Source organism: Vulpes vulpes, unplaced genomic scaffold (genome assembly GCF_048418805.1).
Source record: "Vulpes vulpes isolate BD-2025 unplaced genomic scaffold, VulVul3 u000000630, whole genome shotgun sequence".
NCBI classification, from domain to species: domain Eukaryota; kingdom Metazoa; phylum Chordata; class Mammalia; order Carnivora; family Canidae; genus Vulpes; species Vulpes vulpes.
The window spans coordinates 141930-163244 of NW_027325744.1; the positions used below are offsets into that span (position 1 = coordinate 141930).

Genomic DNA, 21315 nt, shown 5'->3' on the forward strand with positions numbered 1-21315 from the left:
GGAAAATATCAGTGAGGGTGACAAAACAGGAGACATACCCAACTCCGGTAACTGAACAAGAGGTAGTGGAAGGGGAAGTTGGGCTGGAGGTTAGGGCGACCCAGTGATGGGTAATGATGTGGCCCGGGGGGGGGGGGGGTGGTGTGCGGGGGCGCGTGGCGCACTTGGCGGGATGAGCACTGGGTGTTTTGCTATAGCGTTCAATTTGCCGGCAAATTGAACTGCAGTAAAAATGTTTAAAAAGAGTACATTTTGGGGGATCCCTGGGAGGCGCAGCGGTTTGGCACCTGCCTTTGGCCCAGGGCGCGATCCTGGAGACCCGGGATTGAGTCCCACATCGGGCTCCCGGTGCATGGAGCCTGCTTCTCGTCTGCCTGTGTCTCTGCCTCTCTCTCCCTCTCTCTGTGACTATCATAAAAAAAAAAAAAAAAAAAAAAAAAGAAAAAAAAAAAAGAAAAAAGAGTACATTTTGCAAATATTTAACACGGACTTGTATGTCCAAATGTTAGCCCCACAAGCCCTCTCACTAAATCTGACCAATTTAGAGTTCTCAATGCGATTTTACTACTTTGGCCACAGACTAATGACTGACCTTTTAAATTAAGATGTGGACACATGAAACATAAACAATACGGCTTAGGAGGTTTGTCTTAACAATGGCCCCCAAGCAAAACTGAATAATGATTCTGTTTTGTGTGTGTGGAGAGAGCAAAAGAGCAAGTGTAAGGAGGAGAGGGGCAGAGGCAAAGGAAGAGGGAATACGAAGCAGGCTCCATGCTGAATATGGGTGAATCTGATGACCCTGAGGTCACGAACAGAGCTAAAAACCAGGAGGCAGAGACTTAGCTGACAGAAACACTCAGGCGCCCCCTGGACAAGATTTCTTGAGGCTATTTAACGAATGAATTTCCATGTCACCTTCTAATGATGCCACGGACCGTTCCAACTTCTGTGTGTGCCACAGGGGATGTTAAATTAAGCATTTTCACCCACATTCCAGGGCGGGTGTCCCCAGGTTGTCTACACGGTTCTCATTCCGGCGTTTCCACAGTAGAACCTGGGAAATAAGTGGACATAGAAAGAGCTGTTGACAGGTTGCTGTTAGAAGACCCTCGAATACTAAGGAGTCAATCAATCCCTTTTACAATTGCACCCAAAAGCGTAAGATACCTAAGGAAGAAACCTAACCAAAGAGGTGAAGGATCTATACCCTAAACACTACAGAACGCTCCTGAAGGAAATGGAGGAAGGCACAAAGAGATGGAAAAATACTCCGTGCTCATGAGGGCTGGAGGAACGAATACTGTGAAAATGTCCCTGCGACCCAGGGCAATTTACACATTTCATGCAATCCCTATCAAGATACCATGGACTTCCCTCAGGGAGTTGGAACAAACCATCTTAAGATTAGTGTGGAACCGGAAAAGACCCCAAATAGCCAGGGGACTATTCAAAACCAAGACCACAGCTGGGGGCATCACAATGCCAGATTTCAGGTTGTACTACAAAGCCGTGGCCGTCCAGACAGTGTGGTACTGGCACAAATGTGATCCTGGGAAATAAGTGGAAATACAGATCATGACTTCTAGAATTGTCCTGTTGTATGTAACCTCATTCCTTCAAAAACCCAGGAACCCAGAGAGGATGTACATTTCCAAAGTAAAGTTTTTAAAGGATTATTTTGAGTGCACTCAGCTGTGCACCCAAATACTCTAGGGATAGTGTCCTGAAGAGGCAGAAAATCAATTATGTAAAACCAACAACTTTTTAACAGCAGCTTACTTAAGAAAAACATTTGGTGCCGTTACAGAGCAATTACTTTTTACTCATATCTGATATAAAGTGATTTAAATTGGCAGAAGTAATGATTACAGAAATGTCTCTAAAATATTCTTGGCCCTAAAGGGAGGGAAAAACAAAACAAGACAAAACCAGAGAGGGAGACAAACCAGAAGAGAGTCTCAACTTAGGAAGTAAACTGAGGGTTGCTGCAGGGGAAGTGGGCTGGGGGATGGGGTGACTGGGTGGTGGGCACTAAGGAGGGCACATGATGTACTACTGAGTCCTTGTTATAGACAACTGAGTCCGTAAACTCTGCCTCTCAAGCAAGTAATACGCTACATGTGTATTGGATTTTAATTAAAAATAAGTAAAATACACTTGGCCCTAGATGCCCTAAAATTTACATCCAAATATCCTAGTCTAACACCTGAAAATCACGTCCTCTAGGTATTCTAAGACATCGGCAAGCGTAACTGTTTTGTAGTTTAAGTGACACGTTTGCTTAATTAAAAGAAGATGTCTACCTAAGAGAGAAAGGGGATTTTTAAAATCCTGGATGGAGGTTTCATTAAATAGCCTAAGTACTTGTCACTTAACATTCAGATGACTAATCCTTACAGATTCCTTAGAAGGCTGAGAAATTATTAACCATCCCTGTTAATACAACATTTTTCATGGCTCTTAGGTCATTAATAGGAGTTTTAAGTTCTTGGGGTACCTGGGTGACTCAGTCTGGCTAAGCCTCTGCTTCAGCTGGGGTGACCTCGGGGTCCAGGGGTCAAGCCCCTTCCAGCAGGCGGCGCGCAGGGCAGGGGGTGGAGGCTGCCCCGTCGGAGACTGCGGGGGCTGCGGGGGCTGCCGGGCCCGGGGCTGCGGGGCGGGGGCTGCCGGGTCGGGGCTGCGGGCCGAGGGGCGGGGCCTCGGAGGGGCGGGTCCCGTGGGCGGGGCCTCGGAGGGGCGGGGCCGCGGGAGGAGCCCGGAGCAGCGGGTGGCCCAGCCCAGGCAGCCTCCCAGGAGCGCTGAGTCAAGGCAGGAGGTCGCCCCACCGGGCCAGTGCGGACGAGGAGCGGGAAGAGCGAGGCGCTGGCGACCCCACCACGGGAGTCGCTCCCTTCCACGCACGGGGCCCGCTTCTGAGATGAGCTCTGCGTGTTATGCCGTATGTTGGCAAATTGAGCTCCAATAAAAGTAAAAGAAATTAGATTCTTTGTACCTGAACCTAGAATATAATATTTCAACCTGTAGCTTCTTTGTTTATTCTTCTTTCCAATCTTCTAGAATTCTCATAAAAAGAACATGGGTCTAGAACACAATGAAGAAAAATGAAACTCGTGTGTGTGTGTGTGTGTGGAGGGGGTTAATAATTCTGGGGAGTTCTTAAAGTAAGGTAATATTACTCATTTAATATATGTTGATAGCATCAGTCTACACCCTGGTCACTGGTGGACATGTTCCTTAACAAGTGTTGAAATTCCCAAAATGTTTTAACTAGAGTAACCAGTTATTACGTAGCACTTTATAAGTTTTTTTTTTTTTACTTTATAAGTATTAATACAAATGAATCATTGAGTTTTAGGGAAAATCAGTAATACCTGAAAATCATCTATATTTACTTTGAATTTCTTTAAAGAAATAGAGTGTGGACTCTACATACTGATTTATTGAAGATGACACTAGTAGGTAAGGAACTAAAAAACATCAGTGGCCAGCACCCTTGAGTTTATTGTTGCTTTGCATTTCTGTGTCAGAGGTAATGCAATCACAGTTGGACTAGGGACTTCAGGGACTCCTGGCTTTCTGAGAGCGATGATCCCATGGTAGTCTCCGGCTTCACTCAAAAGGCAGCCAAAATTAACTAAAGAAAATCTCTTTAGAAAGAAATGTGAAACAGTGTATGTTTTAATCAGTATCTGTTCTAGGGACATTTCAGTGGAGATTTTCTTCCATGTGACTGGAATTTCCAAAGAACAAGACCAATCAAAGCCTCTAGCTCTAGTAACACAGTATATTTTAATGACCTAGAATTTCTAACATATTTATCTAATTCAGCATCTTTACTGATCCAAATTTTCTATTTTTCTTTTTTCTTTCTTTCTTCTTCTTTTTTTTCCCTCCCAGCTAAATATCTTTTCCATTCCCCTTCTTCTTCTGCATTTTGACCAGGTCCTAAGAATTACATCCACAAAATATGGAAATCCTTCCATATAAAACAGATAACTTAGTAACTGGATAACCAATTGATTCAGAACTAAGAAGGAAGATCTTATTGAAAACTTTGGAACTTTTGTTTTGATTCCAGAGATGCTGGCATGAGTACAGAAAGGGAGTCATCTCAGATAAAAATGATTTATAGATTTTTCTAACAGAAGTTTTTTGAGGTCCTTTCATATGCAAATTTATTCAAATAGCACTTACATTTAGCCATCTACCTCTCTATATTTGACCATTTAATTCTCAGAGAGCATCTATTTTCTTTTCTTTTTTAAGATTTTATTTATTTATTCCTGAGAATACCCAGAGAGGAGAGGGAGAGAGAGAGAGAGAGAGAGAGAGAGAGAGAGAGAGAGGCAGAGACAAAGGCAGAGGGAGAAGCAGGCTCCGTGCAGGGATCCTGACGTCCTCCGGGATCACGCCCTGGGCTGTAGGCGGCGCTAAACCGCTGAGCCACCGGGGCTGCGCGAGAGCATCTATCTTCTGTGAAAGGACCCGGGTGTTGGAATGCAGGAACAGAAGACTAAGTGAGCTATCATTCCAATATTGTGATTATACGATTTGTTAGAAAATAAGAATTTATTTATTTATTAAAGATGTATTTATTTATTTATGATAGACAGAGAGAGAGAGAGAGAGGCAGAGACACAGGAGGAGGGAGAAGCAGGCTCCATGCTGGGAGCCCGACGTGGGACTCAATCCCGGGACTCCAGGATGGGGCCCTGGGCCAAAGGCAGGCGCTAAATCCCTGAGCCACCCAGGGATCCCCAAGAAGAATAATTTAAATATGTATTATTGCCTTCTCTGTATATCTGTACTAAGCAGGTGGTAGGAGTAAGCCTATGCAGCTATCTCTGCATTTACTTGTAGAACCAATTATAGAAATAATTATGAAAGCGAATGCAAATAGGTATTCACTTGGCATAGAAAATTATTTTAGCAATGAAATTCTTGAGTTTCCATAATACCACTGAAATATATACGCGCATATATAATACATACATACCATGTATGTATATGGTATGTATATGGTATGTATACCAAGCACACACACACACACACACACACACATATACATATATACAAATATATGTTTAAGTGGTCAGAGGGATTCTCCTCTTTTCTAATTTTATCAGCTTTCTTTCTTTTGGCATTTCCTTTTCTTTATTCAAAAACTCCAGCTTTCATTTCAGTCATGAGCAAGTCTAGGAGTTGAGCTAAAGTGGCAGGAGATGAGTGATAGTAATAGGGAGAGAAATCAAGAATGAAAGGGAATTGGTATGACTAAGCCTCACCCATAAACGGCCCCTGCACCAAAGTCCAGAATAGTCTCGTGAGTGTGTGTATGTGTAAAGAAAGAAAGAAAGGATAAACATTAGGTCCAACATTATTAGTACAAACGTGAGATAAACATAAATCAGAGAAAGACATTAAGCAAATCTTCAGTGGCCAAAATGAGGGGAAAAAGTGGAGTCACTCATCTTTTGGGTACTCTGGGACACGTAAGAATCTCTGCCAAAAGACTCGGTATTTCAAGGACAAGAGATTGAAGAGCCTAACGTGAAAATCTCTTACGTAGGTCTGGGGGTTGAAGTTAAACTATTGATAAGAACAGAGAAATTCCACAGAAAGAATTTAACCAAACAACCGATTTCTGGTTTCGTACCTTCACATTCAGGGTCCAGAGTTCTCTAGAAAGGCACACCCCCAACAAAAGATTTAGAGAGTCTGAATATAAAGCCTTGCTAAGCAGTTATTCAAATCATACTTATCAAACAAATGAATAAATCTCGAGTGAGAGTCAACAGAAAGCCAAAGAACAAGATTCTCAATAATAACAATAATACTAATGATTAATAATAATAGAGCAGCTATCTCGTAATATCGCAGGGTCACGCCCCCAGCGGAAGGCAGGTGCCAAACCGCCGAGCAACCCGGGCGTCCCATATTCTGTCCATTTTAGAGATGAGAACACTGAGGCCCAGAGAGCGTCAGGAACAGTCCCACCGGCTCCCGCGGCCGCCTCCAGCCTGGCACCGAGCGGACGTCCAGGAAGGGACGCAGCCCCGCCCCGCCCCGCCCCGCCCCGCCCCGCCCCGCAGGGGGTGGGACTGCGGCGCCGCGCGTGGTGGGCGGGGCTGCCCGCGGGGGCGGGGCGGGGCCGGGCGAGGCCTGGGGCGTGCGCGCGGCCCGGAGGACCCTCCCGCTGGGCGCCCGGCCGCGCGGCGGCGGCTCGGGAGGGGCGGGGCGGGGCGGGGCGGGGCGGGGCGGGGCGGCCGCGCGGGGGGCCCTGACGTCACCGGGCCCTCGGCCCCGCCCCGCCGCGGCTGCTGCAGCCGAGCCCGCGAGCGAGCGCCGCCGCCGCCGCCGCCGCCGCCGCCGCCGCCGCCGCCGCCGCCGCCGCCGCCCGGTCGGGAACGCAGCGCGCGCGGCCATGGCCTCGGGCCCCGCGGGTAAGCGGGTGAGCGGGCGCGGGGCGCGGGGGCGGCGGGAGGGCGGCCCGTGCCCCCGCCCCCAGCGCTCGGCTGACCCGCCGTCCCCCCGTCTCGTCCCACAGAGGCGGACACGCGGCAGAGGCTGCTGCGCACTGTCAAGAAGGAGGTAGGTGCCGGGGGTGGGGTGGCCGGGGGCGCGACCCTGCGGAGGGAGCCGCCGGAGCTCCCCCGGGGGAAGGGTCTCCAAAGGGGTGGGGGCCCGTGGCAGCGGGGCGGCCACCTGAGCTGTGGGGCTCACCTGGTAGGACTGGAGGCGGGTGAGTTGGGGGTGGGGGCCTCAGGTACGGGGTCGATGCTTGGCTGCTGTGTGTAGGGGCGGACGCAGCGGGAGGGCCGCCCCCGATGGGGCACACCCGGGCGTGTCTGGGTAGGACCCCCTCTTGTGGAGGAGCAGGTGGGTGGGTCTCATTAAGGGGAGGCAAGCACCTGGGGGCTGACTGGACTTACTGGGAGGTGAGGGGCTGGGTAGGGCTGCAGAAGGAGGACCAGACTTCGGGAAAAGGGAACGGTTCACTTTGGGTAACACCCCCCATCTCCCCTTCCCCACAAGTCTCAGTCCTTAGAGCCGCCCCCAGGAGCTTGGGGACTCCCTCCCCGAAAGTCCCTGGTCATTGGGTTGCACCATCTGTGGGCCTGTGCCAGGGCGTCTTGGCAGGCGAGTTCCCCTCGCCCACCCCTGCCCACCCCTGCCCACCCCCCCACCCCCGACACGCAGTAGGGTGCGAATCAGGCAGGGTTCACCTGCCCCTCCGCCCCCTTCACTCTCCTTGGGGCCAGCTGGGAGCCCAGTCTAGCCTTTAGCGAATAGCCCTCGACTTCCCGGAGAGGGGCGAACCTGCAGTGGTGGGTTCCTGGGAAGCATGTAGATGCCCGGACTGTGTGTGGAGCACGCTCACTCCTGTGTGGGCGCCGACATGTGCTGTGAGTGTGTGTCTGAGGCTGTCTGTGCATCTGCCTGGAGGTAACCAAGTGTGTCTCCGTATTGCGTGTACATGTGTCTGTGTGTGGATCTGTTTTTGTGAGTATGGTGTGTGACCGTGTGATGCGTAAGTCTCTGCGTGCGTGAGTGAGGCTGCGACCAGGTATGTGTGACTGTATGTGTGTGTGCTGCCCTCCTTATGCTGCCTCACATCCCTCACCTGGGACCCGATCGCTGTTGAGCGGCATCACCTCTGTACCTTGAGTCCTCAGCCCGAGATCACAGATGGCTGTAGACCTTGGGGCTGGCCTGATTGCGTGTGTGTGTGTGTGTGTGTGTGTGTACGCATGCGTGTGCACACACGAGGAGGGTGTCAGCCTGGTGTCAGCACTGAGCACCCAGAAGCCCCTCCCTGCATGGTGGCAGTCAGCCATCAAAGACAGCCTGGAAGAGGGGACCTGTGGCTGCCCCTCCCTCCTCAGAAAGCATGGGCGCATGTTGTGCGTAGGTCTCTGTGTGGCATGTCTCGTGTTGTTCAAAGAATCAGCTCTAGAGCTAGTTGTATATTCTGGCATTTCTGAATAAGGATCCGTAATGAGGGATGTGGAGTTCCTCAGAAAGGCCCAGAACTTTTCAGTTTGGCCCTCTTAGAGGCATTGTGGGACCTGAAGAAAGCTCTATCTAGATAGACCATCTTTCCAACAAAACCTGCACACCTGCAATTTTCTGATGACGAGTTGGTGGAGGGTGTCTTATAGAAACTCTCTCAAAAGCCTTCAGGTTAAAAGCCTGTATGTAGTCTCTTTGTTCATTGTTTAAACCTAGATGTAATTTGTACTCCCCGGAGATTGTCACATGGAATGGCTGTGTTTTCTTTTCTTTTGAAGCGTTTAGTTATTATTCATGAGAGACACACAGAGAGAAGCAGAGGCACAGGCAGAGGGAGAAGCAGGCTCCCTGTGCAGAGCCTGACGCGGGACTCGATCCCAGGACCCCGGGATCAAGCCCTGAGCCAAAGGCAGACACTCAGCCACTGAGCCACCCAGGCATCCCTGGAATGGCTGTTTCTCAGGAAATGGCTTGCTGGTTCAATGGAAGGGGTCTACAGGTAGAAGAGCCTGGGAGCAAGGCGTCAGGGAGGGCAGTGCCTCTCGGTATCTGCTTCTGGGCAGGGCTTCAGCTGGGCCTTTGGCCTGGTTCTGCCAGGAGCTCCCTTGGTGCCCTGGACAAGTCCTTTCCTCTCTCAAGGACTCAGTTTCCACAGCTGGAGAAAGAGGCATTGGTGCAATGCTCCTGGAGGTCCTACCCATGTCAGTCTAGTTTGGAATATCGGCAAGCTGTGGAGGACACGTTGCCTCCAGTGACCAGAGTTGTCAGCTTGCATCCTCTGTCCTGGGAGCAGCCGAGTTTGGGGCTTAGAATGAGCTTTCTGCCTGGCCTAAGGCTGAGGCCATCACTTGATCAGAGGGACCCCTTGGCATCCTGCTTGGTGCCTGAAGGGGTCAGGGACAGAACCTCGCAAGTTTGGGCAAAGGTCCTTGACCCTGGATCTGCAGTCAGAAGGCAGGTTTATAGCCACAAGTTGGTGGCTGATTCTAAATTCTGCATTTCTCAGGGCACATCATTTCAGTAATCAGAGTTTCCATAGAGTGGGTACTATTCTGTGCCATATCCTGTGTACACGGTGACTTTATGAGGTGACTGAGGCTGCCCCCATTTCATGGACAAGGAAACCAAGCCTGGAGACGAGGTGTGGATTGCTCAAGAGAACACAGCCAAGAAGGTGCAAAGCCGGGGACTTAACCCCCCAGATCTGTCTGACATCAGAGCCAGGCTCTTACCTCTGTATCCTAAACGTGCTCATCCGTGTCTCCACGGCACCACAGTCTCAGCTGTGGATGGAATGATTTCCATCTTACAGAGGTGAAAAATGGCCCAGACGGGATAAGTGATTTCTCAAGGGCACAGAAGCAGTCAAGGGAAGACAAGTTCAAGTCTTCTATGAACCCCTTGTTCAGCATGGGTGCCCCTAAGGGCGTGGCGATGAGTCCATGCCCCACCGAAGCAGACCTCCTCTCTCCTTGCCTTCCTCTGCCCACCTCTTGGGAGAGCATCTTGTCCCAGTATCAGAGAGCCAGTCTTCAATGGAATGGTGGAGGCAAACTCTTTGCGTAGAAATCTGGGAGTCAAGTCTGCTCTTCCTTCTCCTCATCTTTTGGGTTCAGAGAAGTCACATCCCTGCCTGTCATAGCCTCATCCAAAGGTACCTCCCGTCATTCTTCCTGGAAAGGGTGGCTTAACAGTCAGTTTCTTTAGACAAGGTTTGCAAGCTTGGGCTGAGCCACAGAAGCCAGAAAAGCCAGCAGCGGCTATGGGGCTGGAAGCTCTGTCCTGTGCTGACTCTGGGAGCCAGTAGGACTCAGAACCATGAAGCAGGTCAAGAAAGGAGCATTGGGCTCACCCAGAGCTGGGTTCAAATTCTGACATGTTTATTTACTGAAGGGTGTCTGTGTGCCAGACACAGGACTGGGCTCTGCGGATGCAGCAGTGAATAAGAGAAGTCCTGCCCTCTTAGGGCTGACATTCCCATTTTGGTACACAGATCCTGATAGACATTCTGAGTGTAATTCAGAGGATTATGACAGCCTTTGCGCCAAGGTGTGAAGGAGAGGTACTTGGCACCACAAGAACATACAACAAGGTCAAGGTGGCCCAGGAAGGCGCCCTGGAGGAAGTGATGTTAAGAAGATACGTGAAGGGGATCCCTGGGTGGCGCGGTGGTTTAGCGCCTGCCTTTGGCCCAGGGCGCGATTCTGGAGACCCGGGATCGAATCCCACGTCGGGCTTCTGGTGCATGGAGCCTGCTTCTCCCTCTGCCTATGTCTCTGCCTCTCTCTCTCTCTCTCTCTGTGTGTGTGTGTGTGATTATCATGAATAAATAAAAATTAAAAAAAAAAAAAAGAAGATACGTGAAGGATGAGCACACCTTTAAGATGAAGGCAGGAGGTGGGAAGACAGAGGAGAACCATTCCTGGCAGAGGGAACTGCATATACAAAGACTTTGTGGCTGGAGGGAGCACCGTGAACTTGAGTGATGAGAGGACTCTGAAGTGGCTGGAGGACAGAGAGGAAGGAGCATGGTGCCAAATGCAGAGGGGCAGAGCAGGAAGTCCTATCCTAAAAGCACAGGGAAAACGGATGGGGAGGACAGGAGCTAGGTGGAGGAAGAGGGCGGAGCTAAACTTGATGGCTTGTAATTGCACAGCCTTAGAGGGGCATCTGTCTGTACCTTCACAAGGGTCTGAGTTTCAGTTTATTCCCAGTGAGGATGAAGATCACTTGTCAGGATAAGCGATGTGAAAACACCCACCACATTAGCCTGAGCTGCCTCTGGGCAGGCATCTTATTTTTTCTGTCTCCCCAGTGTCGCCCAGGAGATAGGGTGGCCTGGGTGAGATTTCCTGCAGTTAAACCCAATCAACTCTATTCTGGCTCCACCCTGGCTCGCTTTGCCCTCCCCTCCTTTCTCCTCCCAGCCTCCAACCCTTAATTTTGTTTTGGTTCCCAGAGTGGCAGCTGCGGGGACCGGCTTCTTGTTGCCATGACGACTGCCATTAAAGGAGCCAGCCACTTGAGCCAGGTTGATAATGGAAGCCAAGTGACTAACTGCCTTGTTTTCTTGCCTTGGGCTAGGCCTGGGAGGCCTCTTAATTGGAAGAGACAAAAGCAGGTGCTTGAGGGCAGGAGGACAGACCCCCGGGGGAAGGAGGCAGGGGGATGAGGCCAGTGCTGGAGAGGAGGCTCTTGTGGACCTCTGCAAACTGGAGCTGGTATGAGAGCTGCCATGGGGAGCCCTTGCCACAGCGGCTGAGCTGGGCGCGTTTGGGGAGCTGTGCCTTCCAGCCTTGGGACAGGGTAGGGGTGTGACGGGATGGTGGAGGAGGGTTTCACATCCTAAGAAGATTGGAGGAAGTGAGAGAATCAACTGATGTTTCTACTGAGAGCCCTGTGGTGCTTCCACTTGGATCTACTTCTTCTCAATAAAAGAGGGGCAACAGTTTTGCCCCCCAGGTGAGGTTGCTGGACAACGTATAGGTCATCGAGTTAAATTCGAATTCCAGATAAACAGAAGTAAAGTGCCTAGTGCTAAATCTGGCAGCCCTAGCCCAGGGGACATTTGGTAATGTCTGGAGCCATTTCTCGTCAAAAACGAGGGTGTGACTGACATCTAGTGGGTAGAGTCCAGAGATGCTGCTCAACCTCCTGCGATGCAGAGGACAGCCCCCCTCCCCCCCCCCCCCCCCCCACCACCAAGAAGTGTCAGCCCAGACTGGCACTGTGGTTGAGACGGAGAAACCTCTGTGCTGGAAAACTCCTTCACTTCTTCATGACGGCCCAAGGAGGGAGGATACTTGTCTCCTTCGCTCCATAAAGGAGGAGCTGGAGGCACAGAGGGGTTAAGCAGCTCACTTTAAGGTCACACAGCCAGTCTGTGGAGAAGCCAGGATTCAAATCCTGCTTTGTCAGCTCTGAAGGGTGGCCTCACAGAGGTCCAGCAGAGTCCCCGGAGACATGGCTTGAGGTCAGGCGTATGTAGGGGAAGAGATGGGGCAGCAAAGGCCCGCTAGATGCACCCTGCTTGGGGCTTTGCTCCATTAGATGGCAGGGAGCTGTAGAAAATTTATGAGCAAGGAGGGTCTTGCTTGGACTTGGACTTCAGAAAGTATCAGCTGGTAACAGGTCCAAGATGGAGCTTTTTGCCACTTTTAGAAGAAAGCTTCCTCCTTTCTTTCCTGCCTCCTTCCTTCCTTTCCTTCCTTTCTTCTTTCCTTCCTCTCTATCCCACCTCCTCTCCCTCCTTCCATTCCTGACGTTTTTTGCTGCCTCCTTTCTTCCAGGAATATTTATTGAACATCAACTATGTACCAGGTACAGCTCTAGGAACTGTAGAAAAGGTGCAAAGCGACATCCCTGCTCACATGCTCTCATGAAGCATAGGATCTAGTTGGGGGACAGATAGATAAACAATAAATATATGCAGGCACCCCTTGGAGATATCGTGGGTTCAGTTCCAAGCCACCAGAAGAAAGCAAATATTGTGATAAGTCAAATCAAAGGAATTTTTTGGTTTCCCAGTGCATGTAAAAGTTGTGTTTACACTATAGTGTAGTCTATTAAGTGTGTGAAAGAATTATGTCTAAAAAAATAATATAATTATTATATTTTTAATATAATCATCTTAATCTAGAAATACTGTGTTATGTCACATATTACAATTAATTTTATTTTTATTTTATTGTACATATTGTATACATGTTTTAAGGGGAGTGGGAGGTGAAGGCTTCCAAAAAAAACCATTTTACTGCTAAAAAATGCTGACCATCATGAGTTTTCATAATCACTGATCACAGATCACTATGACAAACATAATAATAATGAGAAGTTTTGCAATATTGTTAGAATTACCAAAGTGTGACACAGAGTCAGGAAGTGAGCAAATGCTATTGGGAAAATGGTGCTGATACAGACTTGCTTGATGCAAGATGGCCACAAACCTTCAATCTGTAAAAAGAAAAAAAAGAAAAGAAAAACAAAAGTAGTGTCTGCAAAGTACAAGAAAGCAAAGTATGCCTGTGTTAGAAGTCACAAATGCTGTGAGGAAAATAAAGCTAGAAAGTGGGTGGAGAGTATCTGGGTAGCTCAGTGTTTGAGCATCTGCCTTTGGCTCAGATCGTGATTGCGGGTTCTGGGATCAAGTCCTGTATCAGGCTTCCCGCAGGGAGCCTGCTTCTCCCCCTGCCTATGTCTCTGCCTCTCTCTGTGTGTCTCTCCTGAATAAATAAATAGAAATCTTAAAAGAAAAGAACGAAAAGAAAAAGAAAGTGAGTGGAGCGGAATGGGCAGTGCTTTCCAGAGGAGGTGGTCAGGCATGGCCTCTGATACTATGACATTTGAGCAGAGACCTAAAGGGAAGGAGGGAACCCTGCTGACCTCTGCAGGAAAGGTGTTCCTGCCAGAGGGAACAGCATAGGCAAAGGCCCTGAGTCAGGAACGATGAATAGCAAAGAGGTCAAGGAGCCTGGAGTGGAGTGAACAGAAGGGAGGAGGAGACAGGTCAGAGAGGGAGCAGGAGGCCATTCCTGCAGGGTCTTGTGGCCCCCCCGGAAATGAGACGGGACCCGTGGGAGAATTTTGAACAAGGGGAGAAGCATGAATTCATCCACGTTGCGGACTGCTCTGGCCACAGCCGAGCAATAAATGCAGGGCACAAATCGGGGGCACAGAGTCTTTAGGCAAGAGAAGAAACTTCGCTGTTCTCTTCTGAGCTTTCAATTCTTAGGCTAGAAACCACAGCGCCTTACTCTGCCCCACTCCCCCACTGGCCAAATAGGGGTTCCAGAAATACTTGCCAGTCAAGTAGATGCAGGAATACTGGGTGTGGATATTTTGGGGTTCTCTGATGCTTATAGGGTTGACTCAGATCAGTTCACGTGTGTCGTGTTTTCAGGCTTAAGCTGGCAGAAATTCTCCTCGTGAATAATGCAGCCACATCCGTGCGGTGTGTTTTGATGCTTTTTTCAGGTCTCTGGCAATGCGGCTTCCAGGAGCTTTTGCTAGCACAGGGCCTGGTGGGCTTTAGCACCCTGGTTTGATGTGAGGAGGGTGGCAGGTGGGGCCTAGCTTTCCGGCTGGGTTATGTCTCCTGTGCAGTCTGGCTGGGTCTTCCCTGCAGTAACCTCTTGAAGGGCTCCGGGAAATGGTAGTGTAGCATTTGTTGCTGGTCGGCAGGTAGGAAATGGCATTTGTGCACCCCACTTGCTGGCTGCAGACCCCAGGATGGGAAGTGAGGACACCAAAGTCCTTGTCCCAGCGCTGCCCCTAACCACCTGTGGCCGCCCGCAGTTTCCTTCTGCCTATGCCATTCTGCTTTCCAAGTGGACGCAGTTGGACAGCTCCGGGATTCTAAGAACCTCAAACCATCAGATTTGGCCAGCATCCCTCCCCGAGAGCCAGGTCTCTCGCATTTTCTCAACAAGGAATTTGCCAAGTCTGTATTTAAGACCTATTAAAACTCGGTCACTGATAAGACCATCTGGGAATCTTCGTTCTGGTCAGGAAAAGCAAAGGCTCAACTAAAGGCATTCTAACAGGATAAAGATTTTTTTATTTCTTAAACAGTATTTACTGAGCATCTTATGGTGATGGCCTCATTTAATTGTCATGAAGCCACACAAAGTGGATAAAACACTGTCCCTTAAAGGTAAGGATAGTGACACACGGAGATGGCAAATAAGTCACCAAAGGTCACCGACAGTGTCAGTGGTACAGCTTGGATTCTTGCTCTGGAACCGGGCTCCGCATCACTCCGGAGCTGAAACCAATGACCTATCACATATGGTGATGAGCTCCTCTGAGCACGTGGAGTTGGCAAAAGGTCCAGGCTTTGGAATCGGACAGCCTTGTGTTCCAAGTTTGAGTCCTGCCATTTAGTGGATGCTTGGACCTTTCCAGCTTTGGTGTCCTCGTGCATCAGGTGGCGAGGGTATCCTGTACCGCGCAGCACTGCTGCGATGCTATCACTGCCAGGTATTCACCAGTATTTATGAAGGGACCAGGCAGAGTGCTTGGCTTACCCATTTAAGAGCAAGATAGAAATCAGTCGCAGAAGGACATTGTGCTGCCCTGTCTGGTCAGTCACATGAACTTGTAGATGTTCTCAGTGTAGGATCTTGCTCTCTTTGGGTAAGCCCCAGGCTGGGGGTGCTGCTGCCACAGGAGCAGTGCCGCAGACTGGGAAGAGGGTATTTCTTGGGGTCCAAAGGAACGAGCCCTTGAGCGGGGGTGGGGAAGGCTGAGTCTTGCCTGGCTGCCTCAACATCCTGAGGTGGGCAGTTGGATCTTCCCTCTGGGTCTGCTTATTCATTGACGTCGTGGCAATAATCCCTCAGCTGAAGAAATTCTGACGCCCTTGTGAGCTTGCGGGTCTTGTCACTTAGCCACCGCGAGGCCCTGGATGAGCAGCTAAGTGCTGAAGGCCAGGGGGAGGCAGTGTACTTTTCCTTGAGTAGTAGAGGAAGACAAGAAATAAATAGATTCTTGTGCTTTTTCATTGGACAAACTTGAAAGAACTCAGTTTTGTAAAGGACAATAACCGTTCCTTTGGCAGTGAGTCTCCTACTTAAAAATCAGAGAACGGAAGCCTCAAGACTTGAGACTTGATGATACCTGGGACCTTGACTGGATTCTTCTTTAATTTTTAATTTTTATTATTTTTAATTTTTATTATTTAATTTTTATTATTTAGTAAATTACATTTAATTAGAATTATAGCAACTATCATGCATTTGTTTCCTTCTTTTTGAGAACTAGACATCTTTACAACCACCATTTATTAAATGCTGCTCTAACTTGCTTTGTTTGATCTCATTTAGTGCTCAAAGCGAGCTTCCTATAGAGCAGGTACAAATAGCGACTCTTCTTTACTGATGAGAGAAACTGAAGCTCAGAGAGGTTAAGAAACTGGACCAAGGTCACACAACTGAGACGTAGCACGGCGCGGTATTTTAGCCGGCTCCACCCATTTCAATTTGGATGATAACTTGCTAACAAAACCAGCTCAAACAATGAATAAATATATGAAGATCAAGCCAAGAGGGAAAGAGAGCCTTAAGAAATCGACGTTATGGTTTCAGGGGTTTGGGAAGTTTGGAGTGAGGCCAGCTTCAGGTACAGCTCTATCCAGGGGTTCCAATGATGTCATCAGGACCCTCTGTGTTTTCTGGTCTCTGCACTGATTTTCTCTGTGCTAGCTTTCTGCTTTGTTGGTCTCTGTGGGGAGGGAGAATGTTGCCCAGCTCTCAGGTTACAACCTGCCAGCTTGGCATCAGCAGACAGAGAGCTTCGCCTTCCCCCCCCAACCCCCCTGCTGTGGTTCTCCTGGAAGATTCAGGATTAGGTTTCATTGGACCTCCGCCCCAGTCACATATGGCTTTTGCGCCAATCACTCTGGGACTCATCGCTTAGATCTGTCAAGCTGGAGGGATGCTGTGGGGTCAGCCCAGTGAGAGGGAGGGAGGGGACCCAGAGGAAGTCCAGGTGACATGACCAGGCAGGGACATGGGAACGAACTAGGCAGACAAGACACAGATGCCTGCCTGGGCAGGGTGAGGGCCCCAGCATCTGGAGCTCAGCCCCGCGGTGCGGAAGTGACCTCCTGGGTGCTAGGTGTCTGTGGGATCTAGGGGCCTGGGCAACCCTGAAGTTATGCAGACACTTTGTACTTGTTGTAGGGAGAGAGTATCCTCAGTACGTCTCTGAGGTCCACAACCCCAAAACCCAAATGCGGTTCAGAACCGCTCAGCAAGATGCTGGAATTTGAAGATGAATACAGTTTCCCCGATCTCGGCTTGCTCAGAAATGAAATGCTCCCTAGTTTGTAACCCAGTGAGCCCTCCAAAAACAACCACCCCTAACAACAATCATAATTAGCATTTACCGGGCACCTACTGTGTTCCAGACCTGCACCATCCAATTGGAGCCACTAGTGTTACATGTTTATATTTAAAGGAAGTAAAACTCAAATAAAAAAATCCTGTTGCTCAGTTGTCCCAAGTTTCAAGTAGCCGCATGTGGCTAGGGATCCCGTTTTGGACATTTTAGGCACAGAGCATTTTCCAGAAAGTTCTGTTGTGTCCTAGACATTGTGCTAAGTGCTCTACATCCATGAACATATTTCAGTCTTAAAACAGCTCAGAGGGGTAGGTCCTATTTATTATCCCTTTTTATAGAGGGGAGTAAATTGAAGCACGAAGGAAGTGAAGTGACTTACCCAAGGCCACACAGCTGGTGAGGGAGCAGAGCCAGGGTACTCACCCAGCCCTTGGATGTGATGCTTGGCTGCTTTTCCTCCCAGTGTAGGCTAGAGGTGGCTAATGTGTTTTCTGGCTCACCCTGTGCTGTTTGAAGCAACCATCTGGAATTCGTGTTCTTATCTCCTGTAGCTGCCCAGACCCCCAGAGAGAATTGAGGCCGCTCCAGCGTCTGTGCGTGCCTTCCTGATCCACGAGGCCCGTGGGTCTGAGGAAGTGGGGCGTGTTGCCAGGGGAGCCGCCTCACACAGCAGCAGAGCACCCAGGAGAGGGCTGGCCGGTCTCCAGGGCGTGGGCTGGGAATGTGAGACACGCAGGCTGTTTTCTCCGGGAATGGAGGGGCGGGGGATTGACTGTCTTCACAGTTCCATCATCTCCCTGAGTGGCTGTGTGCGGGAGGTGTAGCTGGGGGGACCTTTTTGCCAAAATGCCCCCAGGTGAATGCCCCAGAACCAGGCCCTTGCGTGACCTTCTCGTCAGGGGGTGTCTGAGCACCTGTGCAGGGCACCTGTGTGAGGGAAACCCAATCTCAGCGCCCAGAACGCCCTGCTTCCAGGTCAGGGCAGGTTGGCCAGTCCCTATACTCTGAGGGAACGATGCGTGGTGCCTATTTATAGCATCCCAGAAAAGGGTTAACTGGGGCTGTCCTAGCAGCAGCCCACTGAGAAACAGGCTTTTGCTTCCCTTGTAAGGCCCACAGCCATGTTTAGGGCAGGTTAGGAGGGTGGTGCTAAGAGGGAAGACTTTGCTAGCACTAGGGCTCTGAAGATCCAGGTGCCATGGCTTCATCACCTATGTCCCCCCCCCCCCCGCCCCCCCCCCCCCCGCTCTCTCCCACAGGCACAGATGGGGCTGCAGAAGGACCGTCCTGTGTCTCTGCTTTCATTATCCATCTGTGTGGATGTGGAGGGCAGGGTGGAAGTGTGTGGGTGGGAGGGTGGGGCAGGGCTGTTCTGGAACCATGTATGAGAGAGAGCAAGAGTCCAGGAGAGGAAGCTTTGATCCGTTCACCAGCAGCTACTGGGCTCTCGCTGTGTGCCAGACACCTTCAGACCCCTTCTCTGAGAAGGCCCCAGCCCCGTGCAGGCTGCGATGGGCTGAGGGCAGGGAGGAACCCATCTGGAAGGAGGCCCTTTGCCTATGTGCCGGAGCGTTGGGATCCCTGCTGACGTCCTACAGTAGCAGCAGAGCACAGACAAGATATTTCCTTTTTTACTTTCTTCTTTTTTGATAATAGACTTTATTTTTTATAGCACGTTTAGGTTCACAATGAAACTGAACAGAAAGTACTGAGATTTCCTATACATCTCTTTATCTGCCCTAAAAATCCTCTGCGCTCTGCTCTTCATCCCTTTCTCCCCCCAACCCCTGGCAACCACTGATCTTTTTGCCGTCTCCATAGTGTTGCTCTTTCCAGAATGTCCTGCAGCTGCATTTGGACAGCATGTAGCCTTTTCAGATTCTTTGGTTTCAGTAATACGTGTTTCAGGTTGAAGGTTTCCCTCTTGCTACCATGATTCTCCATTGGAGACCTATGTGCAGAGGGGAGAGGGAGCTGGGTGGTACTGGGCACACCTGGGGAGGTCAGTGGTGAAAAGGTTTGGCAGGGCAGAGGTGGACCTGGCTGGTGTTGCAGGGCCAGGACTTCAGGAGCAGGGAGTTGGCCACCTGGGACTCCGAAGCTGGAGATGATTCAGATCCCAGCCTCTTCACGGACCAGATGGTCTCCATCCCTCCTAGCTCAGCTGCCTCATTGGGAAAATAGAGTAGTAGCAATGGCACCCACATGGCATGCTTGTTATGAATCTTTGGGGTTCAGATGTGAAGCACCCACGTAGCTTGTGGGATGCTCCAGTACGTATTGAATGAATAAATGAACCTACTGTGTGCCAGTCTCAGTGCAGGGCAGATGGTCGTGGGTTCGAGTCCCCACTCTGCCATTCAAAAGCCATGTGCTCTTGGGCAAGTATTTGACCTCACCAAGACTCAGTTTCCTCATCTGTAAAAATGTGCACCCACACCCATCTCATCTAATTACCCTGAGGATTCAATAAAATAATGCCCCAAGCATGGTGCCAGGCTCAGCGAACACCTCATAAATAAGTGTATAAAGCACTTACTGTGTGGCTACCACTGTGTTAAATGCTTTTGATGTATTATCTTATGCCTGTGAGGCAAATACAGATACCCATTTTACTGATGGGAAAGATTTGCCCAAGATTCTGTGCAAGAGCTGGGGTTTGAATTCTGGAAGTTTGACTCTAGAGCCCAGTGCTCATAGCTGACCATTGGAGCTTGGAAGTGGAGGAGGTCCCATCAACTTTGCCTGGGGGGTGGGGGGTGGGGGTGGCTCGGGAAGGAGGGCAGAGGACACCTTAGTGAGTCCCAGAAGATGCAGTGGTTTTGCTAGAGCTGGAGATGGAGGTCGGAGTGGGTGGGGATATCAGGTGCAGGGGACTGCACAAAGCACAAAGCAAAGGCAGGGGGTGGGAATCCTACAGAAGGAATGGCACAAGTGACCTGAGCTGGGCGTGGGAAGGGGCGGGGAGGGGACAGGATGTGGCAGGAAAGGAAGGTAGGGCCCCATGGTAGAAGCAGTCACAGCTGGCAGCCCTGTTCCAGGCCTTCCCAACTCACCTCCTGTGCGCCCCCTCCCCCATAAGAAATTAAAAAATAAAAAGCCGCCAGCTATTTCCATGTCGTGCCTTTCCCTGCCACATTGTCCTTCCATCTGTTCCTTCCTTTGAGCTCTAGGGTGGCTGGGGGGGGCGGGGGCAATTGCAGGGGCAGCATTTTCCTCCTCTGGTTTAGAGTTGGAGAAACCAGAGAGTTCAGTTCTGTTTGTACTTTAGATCTTGAGCATCACCTCCTCCAGGAAGCCCTCCCTGACCGCTAGACCTACCTCATCAGCTCAAGTTCCTTTGTTATTCTCCAAGAACTAAATTCTTTTGCTGCAGGGAACTGGCCTACTTTTTTGTTGTCATGTACCCATTTGCTGTACTTGGTTAGTATCTGTCTTTGTAGACTGCCTTGTCCACAAGGACAGGGATTCTATCTGCTCGTCACCTTATACCAAACTCCTAGGAGGTGCTCCATAAATATTAAGTGAATGAGGGACAGCTGTGGTTCTTGTGAAGGGAAGTGCTGGGAAGGCAGGTGTTGGCAGAACATGGAAGAGGTACATTTATCCCTGCTTGGGTATGGAGAGTCCAGGAAGGCTCCCAGAAGGAGGTGACACCTGGGCTGAAGCCTGAGTTGCACTTAGCTAGCTGCAGCATGTCGGGAGGGACCCTTGGCAGAAGGCATATGTGGGCAAAGGCACACCCACGGCTGGGTCTGAGGGCCCGCGGTCCGAGGCGGGGCTGGACATGCTGGCCTGCTAGGGCATGTGCATCTCGCCCTCAGCATCCAGGAGGCCCACCCGGGAGGCAGAGCTGACCTCTGCTCATTCCCCTCTCCTCCTCACTTTGCCCAGATGCTGCGAGCTATTTTTAAAAGTCACCCTGAAGGCGGTCCAGACACCCTAAATGAACCGGCCTTTCCACTGTGAGTTTCTCGCGGCCGGGAGAGGCAGGGGGCCTCCATCTCATTAGCTCCTGCTGGCTCAGCATTACTCACCCAGCTGCACTGCCGGGCGCCAACCACCCGGGACCCCAGCTGGGGTGAGCTGTGCTCTGAGCCAGCACCGAGGCAGCAGGACTTGGAGGAGCAGGTGGCAGCTCGGCTGGTTTTTATTTTGGCCTAATGTGAGCCACAGGCACAGTGCTGGGTGCTTTATGCCAGGGGTCCCTGCGGCCAAATCCAGCCTGTGTGTGCACTGCCCTTAAGCCAAGAATGGTTTTTACATCCTAAAAAGGGGTGTGAAAACGAGAGAGGATGGGACATAGACGGTATGTGGCCTGAAAATAGGTTTGACAGATTTAGCAAATAAAAATTCAGATCGCCTGCTGAAATTTGAATTTCAGAAAAACCAGAGAATCTTTTAGTATAAGCCTGCACAGTATCTGGTACATACTTACACTAAAAGAAATTCCGTATG

General features: G+C 50.3%; 1 protein-coding gene and 1 long non-coding RNA gene across 2 annotated transcripts in view; one reads left to right on the forward strand and one right to left on the reverse strand.

The window, feature by feature from the left end:
• The first annotated feature begins 6344 nt into the window (after positions 1-6344).
• Positions 6345-21315, forward strand: part of LOC140596761 (small G protein signaling modulator 1-like) — a 28009-nt gene continuing 13038 nt past the window's right edge. The window contains exons 1-2 of the mRNA XM_072745250.1: positions 6345-6446; positions 6551-6594. Coding sequence (XP_072601351.1) covers positions 6428-6446; positions 6551-6594 — 63 coding nt within the window. The 5' untranslated portion in view covers positions 6345-6427. The remainder of the gene's footprint in view (positions 6447-6550; positions 6595-21315) is intronic.
• Positions 12617-14745, reverse strand: LOC140596767 (uncharacterized). Its single transcript, XR_011998642.1, has 2 exons — positions 13818-14745; positions 12617-12969 (listed from the first exon to the last, which is right to left on the reverse strand). It is a non-coding gene; the product is annotated as an uncharacterized lncRNA (long non-coding RNA).